Here is a 21,690-nt window from a genome sequence, read left to right as displayed (position 1 = left end):
ACTGGGCCTGGGGAGATCGCCTCTTCCTTTCAGCAGGATAAGCAGGGACAAGAAGGAGTCCCAGCACACCACATAAACCAAGCACACCAAAAACTGTAACACAAAATTAAACTGTCACTGGGATCACAACCCACAAATGTAGGCCAGGACCTACAAGGTAAACCTAAACAGGGCGATCATCTGCTAAAGTAAAAGATATAAACAGAACCCACATTCTCCAGACATAATAGACAGAATGTCCAGGATAAAATAAAAAATCATCCATCACATCAAGAACCAGAAGATTCACAGTGTGAGTTAGAAAGGATGATCAACAAACACCAAAACTCAAATTAACTCAGATACTGGAATTATGTGACAATCATTTTAAGCAGCAAACATAAACATGCTTCAACAAGCAATAACAATTCTCTTGAAACAAACAGAAATTATAAAACTGACAAACACCCTAGTTAAAATGAAACACTGCTGCGTGGAATCAACAGAAGAGTGAAGATGACAAAGGACAGAATTAGGGAATTTGCGAACAAAAATCAATACAATTCACACAATCTTAACACAGAAAAAAGAAACGGGGCGGGGGGGGGGAACCTAAGGGAATTATGTAACACTAACAAAAGATCCAACATTTGTATCACCCCAGTACCAGCAGGAGAGAGAAGACAGTGGAAACCAGAGTCCTTGAAGAAACTCCCTAACTTTGGTGAAACAAAACCCAACAGATTAAAATCTCTTACCAAATACCAAGCAAGATAAACCAAAAGAAATCCACACCAAGATACATCACAGTTAAACTTATAAAAATGAAAAACAAATAAAACCTTGAAAGCAGTCAGAGAGAAATGACACGTTACCCGCAGGGAAACGCCAACTCGCGCAGCAGTGAACTTCTCATCAGGAATCATGAAGGCAAGGTGGGCAGTAGCCAGTTTTCAAGGCTAACGAAAGAACTGTCAACCAGGAATTCTATACCCAATACATCCATCCTTCAGGAATGAAGGGGAAATAAGAACATTCTAAGGTGGAAGAAATTTCAAAAATTGGCTATAGGAAGCACTTCAAATAGAAAGGAACGGGGAAAAAAGAATCTTGGAATACAAGGAAGGAGTAACAGAAAGAGCAGAAACATGGGTACGTACATTAGACTATCCTTATAATCGTGAGTTTTATAAATATTTGATGATTTAAACAAAAAGCGTAACACCATCTGATACTCAAGATATGGTATTTGAAGTGTAGGGGGAGAAGATGGGTAAAGGGACCAAAATGCAAGTAAGGTTTACACACTCTACTCCACAGACTAAAATACTAATCCCAACGCCCCATGGTGATAAGTCACATACGTATACTGCAATACCCAACAGAGCACACACTACAAAAAGTACAAGAAGACCTACACTCAAAAACCCCGCAGAGATCTCCAAAAAAAGTTCAAATAACCTAAAGGAAGTCAAAAAGAGAAACAGAAGAGGAATGAGAATCAGAAGAAACAAAATAAACAAATAATAAAATAGCACCTACACTCTAATGTAGCAATAATTAACTTAAACGTAAAGGGTCTAAATACACCCATCCAGAGAATGACAGAGTGCGTAACGGAAAACCAGGATCCAACAAAGAGACTCCAAATTCAACTTAGGCTGAAAGTGAACACCATGCAAACATTAATCCACAATAAAGCAGGAGGAGATTTCAGAGCAAAGAAAATTGCCAGAGACAAAGAAGAACATTACACAATAAAAGAAACACTCTACCAGAAGACGTAAGAATCCTAAATATGTACACACCAAATGACAGAGCCTCAAAATACCTGCAGCAAAAACTGAGATGCAAGCCGCGACGGAAGCCTATTGTGAAATAAATAGCATATTTCCAAATAATGATCTCCCCAAATCAAGCACTCAGAGAATTTCTGACACAATCACTGTTACAGGTACTGTCAAGGAGGAAAAGAGAAATGGTACTTCTGGCCAAACGCTAAACACAGGCACCTCAGTAGGTTCTCCTGTAACCCTTCACCATCCTGTAGGAAAACAACAGTATTCCCCCCCATTTTACATCCCAGGAAATGGGCGTTCAGGTTAATGAGATCAAACAGCTAGTCAGTAAATGAGCCGCGATTCAATTCAGCTCCACAACATTACAACACATACTTTCTGACTCCATGTTACAGCTTCTCAAAGAGCCCAGAACAAAAGTTACTCTAAAACTCGAATCCTGAAGCAACTGGATATTGAAATTTTTTTTTCCTCTTCTGTACTAAAAGTTAGCAGCTTCTGCGGCACCTGTCCAACTCTCGATCTCAGCTCAGGTCGTGATCTCAGGTGGTGGGATCGAGGCCCGCCTAGGGCTCCACGCTCAGTGGGGAGTCCGCTTGAGGTCCTCTCTCTCTCTCCGACCCTCCCCCCGCACGCACGCGCACTCTCTCTCCCAAATAAATTTTTAAAAAGTTAATTGCTTCTACAGTTCCTTAGGAATAAAATTTCGATTAACTGCAGAAGACAGTATTTCCTCTTTTTATAAGTTCCTTTTTTATAAAATGTAGTATTCCTCTCTTCGGGCGAGAAACAAGTTAAGTGCGAGCTGAACCCAACTAGGGGAGGAGGCTTCCATTTTCAACGAAAGGTCTCTCTGTTTTCAATGGACGACTGAAGTGGGGTCCCATTAAACAATCCAACCTTGTGAAGTTCCGTTTCTCATCGCTAAAAGCACAACTTCCGGCCAACGAACATGATTAAGTGCACCTGGGTTTGGCACAGAACCTGAACCCTTTGCGTCTGTGACAGGCCGTGCTTCTCCACTCAGGTGTGTGCTTCGTGTCTGCACGTTCACGGTCCCTCCCGGAACCACGCCGAGGCTCGGACAGCAGCAGTGTCTGCGGGATGAGGGCCCCGCCCGCCCGGCTCCCGTGAGAGCGCCGCAGCCGCACGCCGGCCCCCACCTCCGAGGGCGACGATGGCCAAGGCAGCCCAGGACTGGGGCGGAGCTGGGGGTGGCCCCGCCCGGCCCCGACGCTGAGTCCCGGGGCCTCTCCCAAGGGTGGACGCCCCCCCAGAGTGCAGGCGCGCGGGAGTCGGAGAACTGTGCGCGGCCTGCGAGCTGGGACAGACCCGCCGCCGGGGGCCGGGGGGCGGGGGGCCCGGACGGGGCGCGAGGGGGGGGCCGCCGCGGGGGGGAGGGAGGTCGGCGCCGTCGTTACCTGCTGGGCCGTTCGGCCCCCGGCCCAGGCCCGGCCGCGCTGTAGTAGGTCGCGCGTTTGCGGTTGGCCACGGCGGCCGCGCTGCGCACCGGGTACAGAGGGATCCGCTCCGCCATGTTCCGGCCGCCACCTTCCCGCCCCTCCTCGATTCGCTGCCTTTCCCCGCCCTCTCCGCTCAGCTCCAACCCGGCTGAGGCGCCGCCCGCGCGTCCGTGCCCGCCCCGCGAGCGCCGGAGCCCGAGAGCTTCACAGAGCGTCGGAGCCTGATGACGACAGCTTGCGGCGAAGGGAGGGCACAAAAGGCGGCGGCGTTAAGAGGCTCCGTCCCGCGTCCGGGCCCGATGACGTCACCGCCGCGGCGCGGGCGCAAGCGGAGGCGGCGACGCTCCGAGGCTCCGCCTCCCGCGCGCCCGGGCCGGATGACGTCCTCGCGGCGCGCGGAGGCGGTGTGTCCCGGCGGCCCCGCCCCCGGGCTCTGGGGGCTGGGGGCTGGGCGCGTGCGCGTGCGCGGGGGCGCGCGCCGGAGGCCGGCCCGGGGCTGTGCCCCAGGTGCGCGTGTCCGGGGACGGCGGCGGCCGCGGCCCCCGGAGTCCTGCCTTTCCCGGTCGCCGGGGACTTCCCGGTCCCTTAACTCGCCGCCTTGTCGGGCTTCCCCTGCGCGCAGGTGTGTGCGGCGTTGTCCCGCACCTACGAATACAATTCCCGTAAGTGGCCTCCAAAGAGTGGGCCGACAGTCGAGTCCAGAGAGTGCTCAACTTCGCGCTCGTGTTGTTAAAGTTTGTTACTGATTCATAGCTTGGAAGTGTGGTCTGAACTCTTTCCCTGCTTTAACATTGAGGTTTTCTTCTGATCAAAAATAAAGCCAGCTGTCCGCGATGTAACTGACCCAGGACCGACAGAGTTAGCTGTGCCTGCTCCCCTCAGTCGTAATTTTTGACCGAAAAAACTTGACTTCCAATGTCTGCTGTTGGCCGGAAGCCTTACCGGTAAAGTAAACGGCGATGAACGCGTTTTGTATGTTGTGTGTATAACATACTGTGTTCTTACGATAAAAAGCTAAAGAAAAGAAAATGTTATAGAGGAGCTCATGAGTTAGAGAAAATGCATTTACAGCACTGTTATGTATACTTATTGGGAAAAACCCCCGTAGAAACCCATAATATTCAGGGGCGCCTGCGTGGCTCAGTTGGTTAAGCGACTGCCTTAGGCTCAGGTCATGATCCCGGAGTCCCACATCGAGCCCCACATCAGGCTCCCTGCTCGGCAGGGGGTCGACCTCTCTCTCTGACCCTCTCCCCTCTCATGCTCTCTCTCATTCTCTCTCTCCCTCTCTCAAAAAAAAAAAAAAAAAAGTTATTCAAGGGTCATGTGTCTTGGCAAATAGATTTTCTGTTCCAAGATGGAAATGCTAACGGAGTAGTGGTGTTCTCGGAGACCTCCTTCTAACCCACCCCAGTAGGTGGTCATTTCCTTAATGCTCCTTGAGAGTCGGTTTGGAGGCACCTTTATCATGGGGTCACTTCTCAAGAGGAGACTCACTCTAAAGAGTCCCTGGGCCCCACTTGTTCCAAGGTGCAGCCCCCTGCAGAACACCTGTCTCTCCTAGCATCCCGCAGTCCATCTTCTTGGAAGTTGCCCAAACTGCTTCCTGGCCCCCTTCAGACAACCAAGGACGGTCAGAAGTACCTGCAGACAAACTGAAGTCTCTTCTACTCCAAAATCCCACCTTAATAGGAAGCTTCCCAGTCCAAGACTTTTCCCCTTCTACCTGATAAAACTTAATTTCCTTTCTAAAACCCTTGAAAGTGACATCAGAAGGGCTCCCTTGCTGCAAGTTAATGGGTAAACAGCCTTTATTAATTTTGTCTTGAGGTCGTTTTGTTTGTGATAGTTTGAGGTATTTATTTCAATGACTTTTATTTTTTGCTTTGAAGATTTTAATGGGTCCTTTTTCCTATCCATCTATTCTTATTTCATTTCTGTCTTTTGTTTCTTACTTTCAATTATCTAAGGAGAAGAAAATGTTTTGACTGTTGATTTGTTAACTTTCTTAGCATTGGGTTTCTTCACATGTCCTGGAATTTAGGTTTGCGGGCAGCGGGCAGGAGATAGCGGCTCTTCCCCCTTCCCCTCCTGCTCCTCACCCTTCCCTAGTCAGTGGCCTTGCCATTGCTTCCACCTTCAGCCCAGAACGGGGTCCCACGTGGCATGTCAAGGCTTTCAATAACAGGGAGAGCATGTCAGATGCAGGGTCTGCAGGCAGTGGTATTCATTCTTGGTCTTCAGTTTGGGTCTATGTCTTTGTACTCCTAAGCCCCCACTGTGTTAAAAAGCCCTAGGCAGCTGTCAGCAACAGGGTTTTGTTGGTTGTTTGGTTTAGTTTCCTACACCACGTAGGACAGCCTCACCCAAGCCTGTGGGGTGAGCCCCTTGCCCACTCCGGTGGCCAACTTCCAGCCCCAGAAACCAGCCGACAGGAGCCACTCTCACCTCTGTTTCTGGTCCAATAACTTTGGTGTTTTCGAGCCCTGCTGTGTCTTTTTGTTTTCTGTTTCCATAATTTATAAATCCATTATGACTATGTGTTTGAAGCAATGTGTTCAACATAAACTTCTAAATTCTAGTCTCATCTTGACTATTTTCATGTATTACCTTCTCCATTTGAAAACTTATTTTTAAAAAAGTTAATATTCTTGAGTAGTTGCTCCAACTTTCTGGTTCCAGTTTGCTATTTCGCTGCTTTTTATGTGGCTTGAATACAGGCCACTTTGTGGACACCCCTCTCAAATGACGCCGTGACCTCCTATTTGCAAAATGAACTTGTGCTCATTCTTTTCCTTACTCTGACTCACTGCGGCAGCTGACATTCACCTCTTTCAACAGCTGACATTTGTTACACCAAGTGCTCGACCACACTCCACAGAGGACACTGTTAACACAACAGCTCAACCACACTGAAGACTTAACATTGTAACACCAGGTCCTTACATGTTTCCCTTCTGTGATAACTTTGAGACAAATCCTCTGGCTCTCCTCCATTAACTCACTCTCTCCTGGATAGTTCTCTTTCACAACCTACGCACTTTAAATAAGAACCCCTCAAGTCTTTTTTCTACATTCTGACCTCTCCTGGCTCCATTTCTGCATTGCTAATTTAGGTCAGTTTAGCCAAGATTCTTCATTCCCATTTTGTGCCCAGGTGAGGGATGGGTGTGGTGGGGATGCAAATATAACTAAGACATGGCGTCTGCCCTGCAGGAGGATCTTCCTGGGCAGGGAGGCCAATCTGCAAACTGCTGGCTGCAACTTGGGCCACAGTGGAATGAATACGTGCGTGCTGTAAGCCTAAAGTTCCGTTAGGGTCTTTGCAGGAGCTGGATGGCCTGCTGCAGCATTCAGTTGAAGAGTTTAGTTGAGGAACTGTTTACAGATGTGTGGGTGGGAATAAAAAACCAAAGCAGTTGGAGGGACTTCCGGGGACAGGTAGATGGGAAACCGTTATCACCTCCAGGCTCAAAGAGACCGGAAGAGGAAGAGTAGTACTGGAGCCAAGGGGAGCCCAGGAGCCAGATGCCCCCCCCAACCCCTACCCAGAGGTGCTGCGGCTATAAAGCCGGGGTCAGCACACTGCTCACAGGTAAAGTCTACCTGTCATCTGTTTGGTAAAGATAGTTTGTTTAGACATAACCGTGCTATTTTATCAACATATAATCTATGGCCGCTTTCAAGTTATAATGGTGGAGTTGAGGAGGCCCTACAAAGCCTATGTGGCCCTTTACAGGGAAAGCTTGCAACCCCTGTTACGGAGGCCCAGGGCCTTGCTAATATCTGGGAACGGCAGGGGGGCATGCCCTGACAGCGCAGGTATGGACTGTTTCTATGGGGACAGCACTTCCCTTGAGCAGTCCCTGAAGGAATAATGAGAGAAGGCATAATAACACGTTAATGGAGGGGACTGGAGTGACAGAGAATACTTGCATAATCTTTAGGAAGGCATGGAACGAGTTTTCAAAAAAAGAGCAGATGGAGGAAAGAGCAAACCAATAAGATGGTAGAGTTACACCTGAATGTCACTTCATGTACATTAAACGTAAGCCGACTAAGTACACCAATAAAAAGTCAAATTGTCAGATTGGACTATAAACCAAATCCAGATATATGCCTGAGGTCTAAGAGGCCTCATATGGAGAAGCGGAAAGTGAAAGGATAGAAGACCATGTGATCACTGGCCATAATGACGCGTCGTGAGTGTCCCTCACCTCCGCAGACGAGGACCCCGAGGCACAGCATGGGTACGCAGCTGACCTGGGTCACAGCCAGAACTCGAACCCAGGCTCCAAAGGCCATGTTTAGCCTCTGAACCAGAGTTGCCAGCTGAGCGAGAGTAAAGAGAATACTGACCGCCCGAGCTTGGACATAAGGCGAAAGGAGGCTGGCATGTCATTTCTTCTCACGTAAGGGTACAGGCCACCCGAAGACTGGGAAAATGGACGTCGTTCAACTGACTGCTATTTAGTAGAGGTCCCCAACTTAGTGAAATTAGACATTTGCGTGAAGGTTTTTGCCGGTAGAGAAGCAAATAATTTCGGTCCAGGAAGAAAATAGAACATCAAAGGATATAGTTTATTGTCCTTTAGGATATTCACCACTTTTGTGTCTAACTAAGTGACCTGACCCTAACGGCTGTGAATTCTAGGTCCTGAAGAACGCTCCGAGGCTGTCTTAAGGTCCTCCTCATTGTGTCTTCCCTCGTGATCTTCCTCTTGACTCATAAGTTTGTGACATTTTGGCACACATACATTACATATCCACGTGAGAGTTACTTGACCTCTTCAAAAATTATGCTTTGGCTCTTCCTGTTCTCCAGCACAGCACAGGATCAAGGTGACAAGGAGAAGCCCACGCAGGAACGTCACATCCACAAGCTCTGCTTCCACGTCCGTGTGGGGGACAACGGAGACAGACTGACCCGGCTGGAGGCCAGACCCCTGTGTTCTCCAGAGCTGGATAGGCTGTCAGATCCTTTGGCAGCAGGAGAAATGAAAAGATTGTCTGTGGGGCCAGGGCAGAAGAAATCAGGAGAAAAGTCTAAAGGTGTGGGAGTATGAGTTAAGAAAAAATAACTTCTCCAATGCTAGAAACTTGGGCTTTGGGATCCAGGAGCACATCGATCTGGGATCAAATGTGACCCAAGCACTGGTAGGTGTGGCCTGGAGTTCTCCGTGGTGCTGGGTGGGCCAGTTTCTGTATCCCAGCAGAAGCGCAGCATGCGCCTAGGGGGCCAAACACAGACTCAGCAAAGAGAAGGCCATGTGCTGGTTCTAGCAGGTGTCTGATGGGATCATCCTCCTTGGCAGATAAATTCCCATTTCTATCCAAAAGGCCAATAAAAACTTTTCAGTGAAATGTTTAAAAAAAGTATACTTTAGCAAAAAGACAGATTTTCAAATGTCAAAGAAGAACTTCATTATATATATATTTTTAAGTGGATGACAGTGGGTACCATATCATGGAATTTAAATGTCATTCAATACATTTTAAAAAGTGATGTCCCAGGCATCAGGGTGGCTCAGTCCATTGAGTATCCAACTCTTAATTTTGGCTCAGGTCATGGTCTCAGGGTCATGGGATCAAGTCCCGTGTCAGGCTCCAAGCTCAGTGTGGAGCCTGCTTGAGATTCTCTCTCTCCCTCTGCTCTTCCCCTGCTCGCACTCTCCAAATAAATAAATAAATAAAGTCTTTTTTAAGAAGGTGATGTCACAGTTCCATTTTAAAATGTAAATATAACATGCTAAAAATGCATCACTTGTAACTATTCACGGTTACAGTGAAAACGTTTAGCTGTCTATACAAGCCCAGTGAAGGGATCCATACTTTTCCAAAGTTCTTTTAGGGGGTCACTGAGCACAAAAGTTTGAAGACTGCTATTGTAATGCACAATAATTTTTACAAAAACTACCATAAAAGATGAATCTTGTGAAAAGCAGTCTTTAAATGCATTGTTAAAGACCCATTTTAACACTCATTATTTCCTACTGACGCTTTCTTTGCTTTGTTCTCTGGGGCTCTGCCACCCTCTCTACCCCGCATCTGAATTCACAACATCCCAACATGGACCAAAGTACGAGATTTCCAACACCACGTGTCACCTCTTGAAAGGCTAACTTACCCTCCTAACGTGTGAAGCCTGGATCCGTTTTAAAAGGAGAAAAATGCAACTATAGTACAATAGGGTTTTCATTCATTTTACCACACGATGCACTCACATTAATTACAGCAAGCTCTTAATTAAAAAATATATTTTGTGCAGAATTAGTTCCAGTGTTTCATTTTCTGAAAGAAGAATTTAAGTCAACCGCAAAAATGTGTGTGCATGTGAGCATGTGTGCAAGTGTGTGAATGGGTGTGTGCACACGTGGCATTTATACAACTTCAGTTGTACCCTGGAAAGCCCAAGGCCTTGGAGCAGAACTTTCTCTTGTTTAGGGTCAGCTGAGGTGCATGGAGACCGATGTATCTAGGGAAGAGTCCTACTTTTCTTTAAACCACGCATTCAGTTACTATTGTAATGAACCATAGACATTTCAACTATTCCATCAAAATGGGAAAAATGTAATTACTAGCTTCTCACGGAGAGTTTCAAAGCATTGCCTAAAGAATAAATAAACTAGACTCCAAGTGGACTCTTCGGAGTCCCGTTTGGTTGGTTGGGGTTTGGGACCAGTACAGCTGTTCTGTATCAACAGCTGTGTGACAAACAAGGTCTGTCCACCTTTAATTTTACACCAGTAAACCTCTTCCCAAACACAATACCATAGTCTTGATGATGACAAAAATGGGAAATCTCTTAAGAGAGCTCTAGAAGAAATACACTCTTGTATTGAAAATCTCATTTTTGTCTCTACCATGTCAGGCACATGAAGCTAATCCCTTAAATTCTTTTATTATTATTGTTATTATTATTACTTATTCATTTGAGACTGAGAGAGAGAATGAGCAGGGGAGAGAGGCAGAGGGAGAGGGAGAAGCAGACTCCTCGCTGAGCCAAGAGCCCGATATGGGGCTCCATCCCAGGACCCTGAGATCATGACCCAAGCTGAAGGCAGATGCTTAACCATCTGAGCCACTCAGGCGCCCCGAATCCCTGAAATTCTTAATGAGAAGTTATTCATACTGAGTATGCTTATTGCAAACTGTGAAGCCCACCGTGTGGCCCATGTGTGTAGGATATTTTCTTTTTTGAACTTATTTTTATTTTTTTTAAGATTTTTTATTTATTTGACAGAGAGAGACACAGCGAGAGAGGGAACACAAGCAGGGGGAGTGGGAGAGGGAGAAGCAGGCTCCCCGCAGAGCAGGGAGCCCGATGCGGAGCTCGATCCCAGGACCCTGGGATCACGACCTGAGCCGAAGGCAGACGCCTAATGACTGAGCCACGCAGGCGCCCTGAATTTATTTTTAATTAAATGTTTTTATTATTGCAGTATAATAGACATACAATGTTACATTAGTTTCAGGTGTGCAACATAGTGATTCAACACCTCCATACGTTACTCATCTTTTACCGTTACTCATCTTTTACCGTGAAATGTTATTACAATATTACTATTGACGACACTCCTGTACTGTACTTTCCATCCCCATGACTTATTTGGCAACTAGAGGTTTGTACCTCTTGACGCCCCACCGCCATCACCCCTGCTGGCAGCCCGGCTTTGTTCTCCGTGTTCTGCTCCAGGCTCGCCTCGTCTGGCTGAGGAAACCCGTCCGGCCCCCCTGGCCCTTTTTACCCACTTTGTGTTGAGGGCCTTGCCACAGCTGGCCTGGCGGGAACATTACCCACTGGGTGACGAGAGCTATTTGGGGATGAGTGCCCCGTTCTGACAAACCCCCATCGGCATTCTCAGAGCTGGCTTTTTGCAGGGCATCTAGCCGTGTTTTTCAAGACTCAGGCCTGGACACGTCCCCACCTGGCCGTGGCTGGGCTGGTCTGGGGCACCCTCCGGCTCCTCCGCGCCCCGGGGACAGCCCTGTGCTTCTCTGGCCTCTGTCATTTTGCCACCTGGCCTTGACCGCAGCCACAAGGGGCTGGAGAATGTCAAGGGACCCCCGCTGCTGGGCTCAGTGTGGGCACAAGGGGGTCTCTCAACAAATGCTGTTGGAATGAATGGCCCTCCCACCTCGTTATGTGGTGTTGTGCCCAAGGTACTACAGCCTATCGTTTTCCCCTCATTCTGTGATGCCTTCGCTGCTCTCCAGCCATTGTCATGCGGAAGCAGGTGCCTTCTCTCTGCCTCTCCGCGACATTCCAGTGTGTGAGGTGGTGTGCGCAGATCCTGAGGACACACCGAAGGCTGCGTTTCTCACCCTTGCTGGCTGAATCTCTGAGTCCCATGGGCCTCCGATTCCCTAAGATGTCACGAATCTTTGAAAGTGAATCTGTGACTTCAGTGAAGATTAGGGGCGCTCCATGAGATGCCCCCAATTCAGAATTAAAGGCGTCTCTCATCTGTAACTGCCTGCTCTCCACTCCAAAACCCCTGATTACGCAGAACAGAGAGAGGCAGCAATTATTTATAATAACTTTATTAGGTATAATTTGCATCGACCCTCTGAAAGGATCGCATGTGCTTCTGAGAGCTGTGTGGAGAATGCAAGCGCCCATCCTTGGCCCTGCCCCGTCCTGCCTGTGCACAGCAGTGTCCCTTTTTCCTGGGAAGGACAGGCACAATTTGTCACCACACCAATTATACGTACTTGCTGTTGACATTCTTTTATCTGATAAATTACTTGTACTTATTATGCTGAAGGCAGTTTCCATGAAATGCTCACGTTATGAAAGTCTGGGTTTCGGCTGACACGGCGAGCACCGGCTGTCTTTCGATCACGGATGCAGAGATGCGCGTCCTAACGGTACGTGTCCGTGGCTCTTCTCTGGGATGAAAGCTGACATTTTTGGCGCCCTGTGCTTGCAGCTCTGGGCCTCCACTTGGCCGCTGCTGCATGCGACAGTGTGGGTACCATGTTGCCCTAACACAGACGCCCTCGCCCCGCACTCGCCAGGGACAAAGTGAGGGCTCGAAGGGCAAGAAGCCACATCTAAGTGTCACTTCCAGCAACGTGTAGCACTTACCCATGAGAAGCTTTACTAACTGTGCTGTTGGCAGTGCAAACCGGCCTCAGAAAGTTGCCCACTCTCCAGAACAGAGAACGCAAAATTCCAGGAAAGACCCCCAAAATCACTCGCTACTCTTTTTCTTCTAAAAGGAGGGGAATAAAATTTAAAACATTTTTTAAAGATTTATTTATTTATTTTAGAGAGGGAGAGAGTGACAGCTCGAGTGGGAGGGGCAGGGGAAGAGAGAATGTCCAGCAGACTCCCCGCCGAGCATGGAGCCTGACACGGGGCTCGATCTCATGACCCCGAGATCCTGACCTGAGCCGAAACCAAGAGTCTGATGCCTAACTGACTACACCACCCAGGCGCCCCTGAAACATTTTTAAAAACAAAGTCTTCTTCCCTCACAAGAATAATTTGTGCTCAGACAGAATGGTGAAGTGGTGAGGGCACGGGCTCAGTGCCAGTGTCCCCACCTCGCGGTGCCGCGGGCACCAGGAGCCTGCTGACCGGCCCTCCAAAGCCTGGCCTCCTCACCTGCTTGGTGGGGACAGAGGCGCCCGCCCACCAAGCTTTCAGGAGAACTTAGTGACAGCACACATTTTAAGCATTTAGCTTAGTGCCTGGTACAAAGACAGTAGTTTTAGGGTGGGGCTATCATCTTTTTATAATTATCAGAAAGCAAAAAAGACCCCCTTACCCAAAAACTGTCACGGGGAAATGAGGCATTGGCCTCACGTGCAGATATTTAGGACCAAGTGGAGCCTGCTTTTGCTTAGCCAACCGCAGGGTGGGAGCTGTGCAAACATGCAAAGAACACACGTCCATCTCCCTCCTGAAATGAAAAGGTGGGCGGGCGGTGCCACCCCCTGGACCAGCCCTCCGGAGGGACCCTGGAGGCTGGACGAGTGACACTTGTGGGGCATTTCTGGTCCTAATTCTGCGGTGAGCATAGGGAGCAGACTGGGCAAGCACGGTTGCATTCATTGTTAGCACTAGAGGAATTCAGTGGGCTGGACATCGGCAGACCTCAGAGATTGCCAGTTAACAGCAAATGAAAATTGTAAGCTGGTCAGAAAACATGATTTTTTTTTTGAAAACCTGAGTTTCTTGATTTTTTTTCCCCAGATTGGTTAAACTTCCTTGGACTTTATTCTGTATGTAATACAAGAGACAGAATGTCTTTGAAATGAGACCACTGTGGTAAGTTCCACGGAGGGCAGTGGTTTGTAGGGTCCTGTAGGGTGGGGCCATGACACTGGAGTGTGTGCGGGCATGAGTGCGCTCTATGTGAAGCCACGTGCCAGCCTCTGGAAGACAGGGACTTAGGACGTGTCAGGTCCTGCTTGACTGTGCAGATCACGGAGCCCGACAGAGATTCCGACACGCCACGTGGACGAGGGAGGCAGTGACCCCTGCATCATCACTCGGTTTGTGAGGGCGACCTGACGAGGCGGTCGGGAAGCATCACGTGGGCACAGAAATGCTCGAGATACAAGAGCGACAAGAAGACCCTTATCTGGGCACCTGGACAAGTTCTCATGGGGCTTCCTTTTCTTAGGAATAGCAAATGAAGTTGCAGTATAAAAACATTCTTATTATGGGCATACAGCTATCAAAATCCCACTGAAAGGTAATTTTCTCAGCCCATATGTTGTATGATTCCACTTACGTGAAACGTGCAGAATCAGGGCCTCTCTGGAGACAGTGAGATTAGTGGTTGCCTGGGGCTGAGGGTGGGGAGGGTGGGGCTGCTAGCAGGCACCGGGCACTTTGGGGGCTGCAGAGAACCTTCTAAAATGAGCTCGTGCTGACAGCCCGTGAGCGCGCTAAAGCCACTGGACGTACATTCTATGTGCTGAATTCTTGGGAACAGAATTTATACCTCAGTGAGGATGTAAAGCGAACCTTCCTTCTGTCTGACATCTGCAAGGCTCCGGTTTACTCTGATGCCGTCATTTGTTGTGACGTCCAGGCAATGAGCTTAGTATTGGTCCAATTTCCATGATGGTTTGTTTACAGCTGAGCAAGTTTATACAGCGCGAAATGAAATGCTCCTATTAATTGTGTACAAGAATTCGTAGATGCATTCACAGTTCCCTTGATGTCAGAATGCAAAAATGTTTTACTGGCTTTCATTTTTTTTAAAACTAAAAGGTTTGGTGTGCCGCTTTTAGATATTTCATGACAAAAAGTGTAATGTTTACTTAGTCCAGATGTTGTCTGATTCTACAATATTAATGTAAATCAGGAAAAGCGAGGTTACAACCTAACATTCTGCTATTACTACGCGTCAAACAACACATCATTGCATTGTCTTTGCTTTCTATCTTTAGCTGGCTAATTGCAAATATCCTCAGTTCTACTTTAGGAGCCTAGTCTATTACAGTCAAGCTGGAGTAGCCTCAGAGCCAAAGCCCCTGGGACCCCGAGAACGTTTAGCCGGGCTGCACTTTGGTCCAGACAGGCTGGCTTGGGTTCCAGAGCAGGGGGGCCAGGCCAGGCCTTACTTACCTTGACATCTGAGGCTCCGTGGACTTTCCCCCAACCGCTGTGGGCTGAATCCCACCCTCGAAGGGAATGCACGGCACTCCCAGGACAAGACGTGCGTGGGCTACCCACCTGTCCATCAGCTCGCCCTCCCTGCCCTGGCCTCTGGGGACAGCCTGCGTCCTCCTCTGTGAGCAAGGCCCATCGCAGCCACGGCTTTGCCTCTGCCACCTCGCTGCGTTTTACACTCTCGACCTAGAAGGAGCTGTGATGGAGCCTGACAGGGTGAGCCAGAGCGGGAGCCGGAGGAGACGCGCCGGGAGATCGCTGGGGCTGGCCACACAGTGCTGTGTCCAGACGCTGAGGCCCATCCCACCCTGGACGTAATCCGAAGGCAGGGAGGTAGCAAGAGTGCTGCCATTTGGGAATGGCCGGGAAACTGTGGGGCCGTAACAAAGGCAAAGACATTCGGAGGAGATCTTCCAGGCTTGGTAGAGAAGGAGGCCGCACGCACCAGCGCCGCTGAGCGCCAGTCTTGGGCTCACCCCTCCCCTGCACAAGCACCAGTAAAATACCTTCACTTACCATCGTTGAAAAGGTGTGTGATTTAGACTTTTCTTGGCTTTTTAAAGGAATTGCTTCTTTAAAAACTCAGGCTGGAAGAATTGTTTGCACACGAAGTTTACGCCCTGAGTGGTGTTTCTGCCCCCTCTCCCTCCACTTGGGCCTCCTCCCCACAGCGGCTCCTCCCCGACTCTGCGGGTCGGTCCCCTCAGACCCTCCGCACCGGGCTCCCTCCAAGGAGTCTCTGCTCCTCACCAGCCAGGACGGGCCACGGGCATGCAGCCCGGACAGATTTCTATCTGGACTATGTCACACTGTGAGCGGCAAGCTCCAGCAATCCGCTCACAAACTCAGTCATATTCCGTTGGCCGTCAGGCCCTGCTCTGCACCCGAATGTGGACGTGTGGGGGCGGGGGGGGGGGGAGGCGCGGGGCTGCTGGTGGGCGTGGGAGCAGGTCCTCAGCTTTCCCGGCCTCTGCTAGCCGACCCCCATGCCGTGCCTTACCCTCCCCCAACCAGCCCCTTGGTCTTCTCCGACTTGTTGCCTCAAGCCCTGTTCCCGGCGGGCCTGGCACTCAGCACGCTCCAGGATCTTCTCCGTCCCGTTCCAAATGCCATCACCTTCATGACAATCTTGTGCTATGGACTGAAGGCCGTGTGCCCCCAAACTCATGTGTTTAAACTTCTCCCCCAAGGTGATGATGTCAGGGGGTGGGGCCTTTGGGAGGTGATGGGGTCATAAGGGTAGGACCCTCATGAGTGAGATTAGTGCCCTTATAAGAGGCCCCAGAGAGCCCCCTCGTCCTGGTCAATCACGCGAGGATGCCTCAAGAAGACAGACGTGCAGGAAGGAAGTGGGCTCTCCACACACGTGGGGTCCGCTGGCCCCAGCCTGTGGTGTTCCACGGCCGCCGCCCACACGGCCTCTCGATAGATGCCGACCCCCGTGCGCCCACAGCACCTGCAGGACGCCTCTCACACTGCGGTCAGCTTTGTATTTTGCTGTTTGTGCGGTTGTCTTACTCGTTCCGTGCATCTCATTCACCCTGTTCTCTCTGGCGACACTAGTAAGTGCCTAAGAAATATTCGTTATAACAAATAATAACTCTCAGCTCTTCCTACTGAAAATTTTAGGACAAATTTTTGACGGTACAAACTTAGCACCCATCAGAGAGTGTGACACGTTTATTTTCAGATGTATTTTAAGGCACGATGATGCCGTCATTAAATTTAGGTGCTGAGACAGCTCAGCGACCCAGAATTAATGCCCCGCAGCGTGTCCTCTGGGTCTTGATCTCTTGTCTCCCACTTACCAGACAACAATCATGAGCAGGTTTTAAACTCTGAGTATGTTTCTGTACCCGAAGAATGGGAATGGAAATAGTCCCAACTTGAAGGATTTATTTGAGGACTAAGCGGGAGAATGCACACAAAGCATCCAGCCCAGTGTGGACACAGAGCAAACACGCGGAGGTGACGGCTTCCCCATGTCCACTCAGCCTGAGCGCTGATGCTTCTTCAAGGCCACCGCCTGTCATTTCTTGAGGCCAGATGTTTGTAGGCTGAGCACTATGCTGCACATCAGCTCTGTTTTACAAGACACAGAGACTGGGAGACAGGACATCAGATCGACATGATAATCGCTGGCCTCTGCTGACATTCCACAAGATCCCTGGGACCTCAGCAATATCCACTCTGAGTAGAGTGCACACCGAGCCTGCCCCTCCTCTTCCCTTTATAAAGGGTTGGTAATACACTTTGGTTGCATATGTTCCGTTAGTCTGAGTTTGCTAATGCTCGACACTCCAGAAAGGAGGGAAGCAGAGCTCCCTCCAGAAACAACAACAAAAAACCCTCAAAATAAAAAATCCTCATTAAAGAATATTAATACTCATGAATTAAGAAAAACAAAAGGAGAAATTGCCTGGAACATATTCAGATCACCCTTTGATTCTGTCCACTGACACGTATAAACGACTGCTCCATCACACAGAGGCACGGGGACCAGAACGGAGCTTGGAGCTCACAGCCGCCGTCCAGGAGAGCCGGGCCCCTGTCGGCCTCGGGCAGGGTGCTCACCTGCTCTCCGTCGAAAGCTGGGTGATTGTGGGGTACAGACTGGCACCCAAATTATTTTTCAGTGCGATACACAAACATATTAACATATGTTGATATAGCTCTTTCCTTCCCAAAAGTAAAGACGGTGTGAAAAGATGGAGATTGAACGAAATAAAACCACGGGCTGGATTCATGGCTTTTTGCAAGAGGCCACACTGTTTCAAGTGATTTCCTAGAGAATTATAATGCAACACAAGTTCGGGTATGAACACAAACTCCTATGGACAGAACAACTATTATGAGACGTATTTAAGTTTTAAAAGCCACCTATGGACATAAATGCAGTTTCCTTGTATAAATTTAAAAATTTTCACCTTCAGCATTTTGTCCTCAAAAAGTAGAGGCATCACAAGGATATTCAAAGACACCTATCAGACCGGGACACTCATTTTATTTGTTGGCCAGCCCTGTGGGAGCCACACTTGTATTTTTAACTTCTGTGGTCGAGTCCCCACCTCATTATGGAACCCTTAGGGACCAACGACCTCCCTCGTGGTCCCAGGAACTCAGGGAGCGTCTCGCTCCCCAAAACCTGTGTCACAGAAGATCCCATATGAACAGTGTTGGAACAACAGGCAGCAACCCCACGTTTTCAAAACTCAAATCATAAGGCAAGACAAAACGGGTCCAGTGTGACACCATCCTGGTTCGCTGTGTGCTGGTTTGTATGTGAACATGTATACACATCAAGAAAGAAAGGAAGGAAGTACATGAAAATGTTAGCCAAAACAAAACAAAACAAAACAAGCCAGTCATGGGCTTTGGGGTCATTTTCCCTTTTTTATTTATTTGTATTTACCACATTTTCTACAATGAACATGAATTACTTTGGAAATTGGAAGGGAAATCTTCTTAAAGTGAAATTTCATTGTGGGAACATTTTCATTTATTTATTTATTTATTTATTTATTTATTTATTTATTTATTTATTTATTTTTAAAGATTTTATTTGGTTATTTGAGAGAGAGAGCAGGAGTGGGGAGGGGCAGAGGGAGAAGCAGGCTCCCCAGTGATCAGGGAGCTCGACACAGGGCTGGATCCCAGGACCCGGGATTCATGACCTGAGCTGAAGGCAGACGCTTCACAGTCTGAGCCACCCAGGCGTCCTTTTTTGTCTTTAATTTTCACGAGTCTATGACAAATCTTGGTGTGGACTTGGGTTTTTGTTGATGGGGTTCGTCCACTCAGCTTCTTTGTAGGTTTGTACCTTACCAAATTTGGACGGCTTTCAGCTACTATTTCTTGGAGCGTTTTCTTCAGCCAGCCCCGTCTCTCCTCCCCTTCGGGGCTCTGCGGCCTGGAGCCTCAGCTCTTCCGTCAGAGCCGCGCCGGCCCCTGAGGTTCCGTCTCTTCAGTCGCTTCTCTCTGCTGTTCAGATGGGGTCACTTCTCTTGTTCTAGCTGCCGCCTCCCTGATTTTCCCTCTGTCCCCTTCTGCTGCTGAGACCACCGACTGAGCTTTCTGTTGTGCCTGCCGCAGTTTTTTCAGTTCTCAAGCTTCTGCTCGGCTCTTCTTTGTGTCTTCTGCTTCTTTGCCGGGTCTTCTCACTTAACGTTTCGTGGGCCTGTAGTTCTTGTGGCAGCATCTTTTCCTGCGATGCGATAACATCCGTGTCAGGACTTCTATCATCTTTGCCATCTCAGAGGTGACGTTTATTCAGCTTGAGACCTTCCTGGTTCTTGGTAGGACGAGTGATTTTCGACTGAAGCCTGGACGGCTTCATATCACGTTGTGAGCATCGGGACCTTATTCAGACCTTGTGCCTGGCTGTCTCTGCCCGGCTGTGCGCCAGCAACCCAGGTGGATGCACTGCCTCACCTGTGCCCAGCGGGAAGTCCAGGTGTGCACCGGCCTCGTTTGGCACCTGCGTGGGGGTGGTCATTGCTGCCGCCAGGCCGTGGGGGCTCTGGCTGTCCCCGGGGGTCACGGCCAACACGAGGTGGGCGGGTGTCCACGTTACCACTGGGGAGGGTGGTCATTGTCCAGAAGTTGCCTGTCCTGCCGGGCAGCCCCTCTCCTGCTCCTTGGGTTGGAGAGAGCGGCTCTTCCGGGGGTTTCTCCGTCTCTGCCCGATACTCTCTGGGCGGTCAGCTCTTCAGCTCTGAGTCTGGGGAGGCTCGGGGAAGTGTCCGCCCAGCTGGTTGCCTCCTCCCACCCTCAGGGTCTTCTCGGGTATGCTTTGCAGGTGTTTTAGTTATTCTGGAGGGAGAGCATGACACCTCATCCTCCGGGAAGCCGGTTAGCGCTGTTTCCACATCTCTCGCCCGTGCTGGCCTTTTTTAGCCTCCTAATCTTTTGATTGACAGAAGTCCTTAATTTTGATCATTTTGTCCCCTTTTCAGTTAGTACTTTTTATGTTCAGTTTTGAAAAACCTTCTCTTGGCCCATAAACGTATTTTAACCTGTGGAATTTTCTAGCAGATTTATTACTTCACTTCTTGCATTTATGCCTACATTTCACCTGGGATTGAGGTTTTGGTTCAGCATGGGGTACACAGAGCTCGAGTTTAAGTTTTTTCATCTGGATGCTCAATTTATGACCGAAGCAGCTGTGCAAGCAGCAAGGGAAGGATGCTCTGTTTAATAAACAATGCTGGTCACGGATATTCATACAGCATCCATAACACAGAATGTCCCTCCCTATATTGAGATCTTCCACTTTGAAATTCAGGGTTTTTCGGATTTTAGAAAAGTAGCCTGGTCCACATAGCATTTGCCACATAACATCTGCAGTGGTACCTGTTTGTCCCCTTAGTTATTTGAGAGAGAGAGAGCAGGAGACGGAGAAGCACATGTACAAACCACAGAATATGCAGGTGCCTGTGTGTGCGTGGACGCATGCAGCGTGCAAGACCCACAGGCACAAACACACCAGTGTCCCATAAGTAGCTTCACTTTAGTTCAGGTCAGGTTCACCATCAAATAAATTTTAGGACCACTTCGGATTTCCAAAACACTTCACATTTCTCGACAGTAACAGCCTTAGATCTGCGCTGGGAAGGGCGCTGCACGTTTTCCTCTCTGACCCATGACTCAGCTTCTACCTGAGTCACCCCAGTGACAACAGACCCCCCTTCTGCTGGGTGGCCTCTTGGGGCTCTCGTGGGCACAGAAACGCAGCAGCAGGAAATACAGTGATCCCTATGTCCACACCCTTCCAGGCAGGCTCCTACAGGGGACTGGATTTCACGGCATTTCCCATGGAACATTGCTCATTTCACATAAAAAGGAAAGCAGCATAATTTGTAGCTAACCCCCAAAGGGAAACTTGGCAATTTAATTAAAAGCAGCTCTTGAGGCCTTAAGCATTTTATTTTTCATTGTGACAACTCTGGAAACCAACAGCCTAATATGCCAAGGGAGAGATGGGCAGCTGGTTTATCCTTAGTGGAACTTTCCTGAGAGTGTACCCAAACTGGGCTGCACAATTTGATTTGTAGCAATAACCCCAGTAGCTGTTAAGTGAGAACTTAGTATAATCGCTGATCTTTTGGACATAAGTTTCCTATCAAGACACCAGCCACACTGAGGTTCTCATTGTGCATCCCTAGCTTGATTCCAATATCTGTGCTCCTGACATCACATTTGCTTTGTTTCTGTCCTTGGTCATAAAGGGAATATTTTTAAGTTGATGGTCCTTTATCTGTTTTATCATTTTAAACTTGAAGTTCAAGTTTCTTGCAAGTAAACTATTAGATGATATTTAGACCATTCTACATTAAAGCCAAGCTCATATTCAACAACCATATCCTAAAATTCATCTTTGGAGACATCAGGGCAAATGGTTTTTCTAGATTCTCTGAGTGTTTCTGGGCTCTAACCATCTGTCTTAGCCTCACGTCTCCATCAGAGCTGGGCCAAGGGCTTCCATATACGTAGTCCACTTGGGCAGCATCCTGATGATTTAGACCCAGTGCCTTGATCTCCAGAATCCATATTTAGGTGGCTCTGGGACTCAGGTTCTAAAGTGTGGACCACCTATGGTCACTGCTTTTCAAAGCATGGTCCAATTTTGTCAGAATTGCCTGGGACCATTTTTGAGACAGCAATCCTGCACATGGACCCTTAATCTAACCTCCCAGGATCTTTTCAGGGAGAGGTCAGAATGCCTGATTATAACTGAAATGTTCTCTCAAGTGGGGCAGCTCTAGAATTTCTTTATAGGGGGGCCCCAGTCAAGCTATGTAGCTAGTAATGAAGG

The 21,690-nt window shown here is 48.7% G+C and overlaps 1 protein-coding gene and 1 pseudogene across 1 annotated transcript in view; one reads left to right on the top strand and one right to left on the bottom strand.

Annotated features, from left to right (window-relative positions):
• The window catches only part of ATP9B (ATPase phospholipid transporting 9B (putative)), a 266,980-nt gene extending 263,471 nt beyond the window's left edge, over positions 1 to 3,509 (bottom strand). Inside the window, 1 exon segment of the mRNA XM_035723907.1 lies at positions 3,200 to 3,509. Coding sequence (XP_035579800.1) covers positions 3,200 to 3,315 — 116 coding nt within the window. The 5' untranslated portion in view covers positions 3,316 to 3,509.
• Positions 3,452 to 8,560, top strand: LOC113912403 (annotated as a pseudogene).
• The last annotated feature ends 13,130 nt before the right edge of the window (positions 8,561 to 21,690 follow it).

This window comes from Zalophus californianus, chromosome 14, assembly GCF_009762305.2.
Source record: "Zalophus californianus isolate mZalCal1 chromosome 14, mZalCal1.pri.v2, whole genome shotgun sequence".
NCBI lineage: Eukaryota > Metazoa > Chordata > Mammalia > Carnivora > Otariidae > Zalophus > Zalophus californianus.
This window is presented reverse-complemented; position numbering and strand designations above follow the sequence as displayed.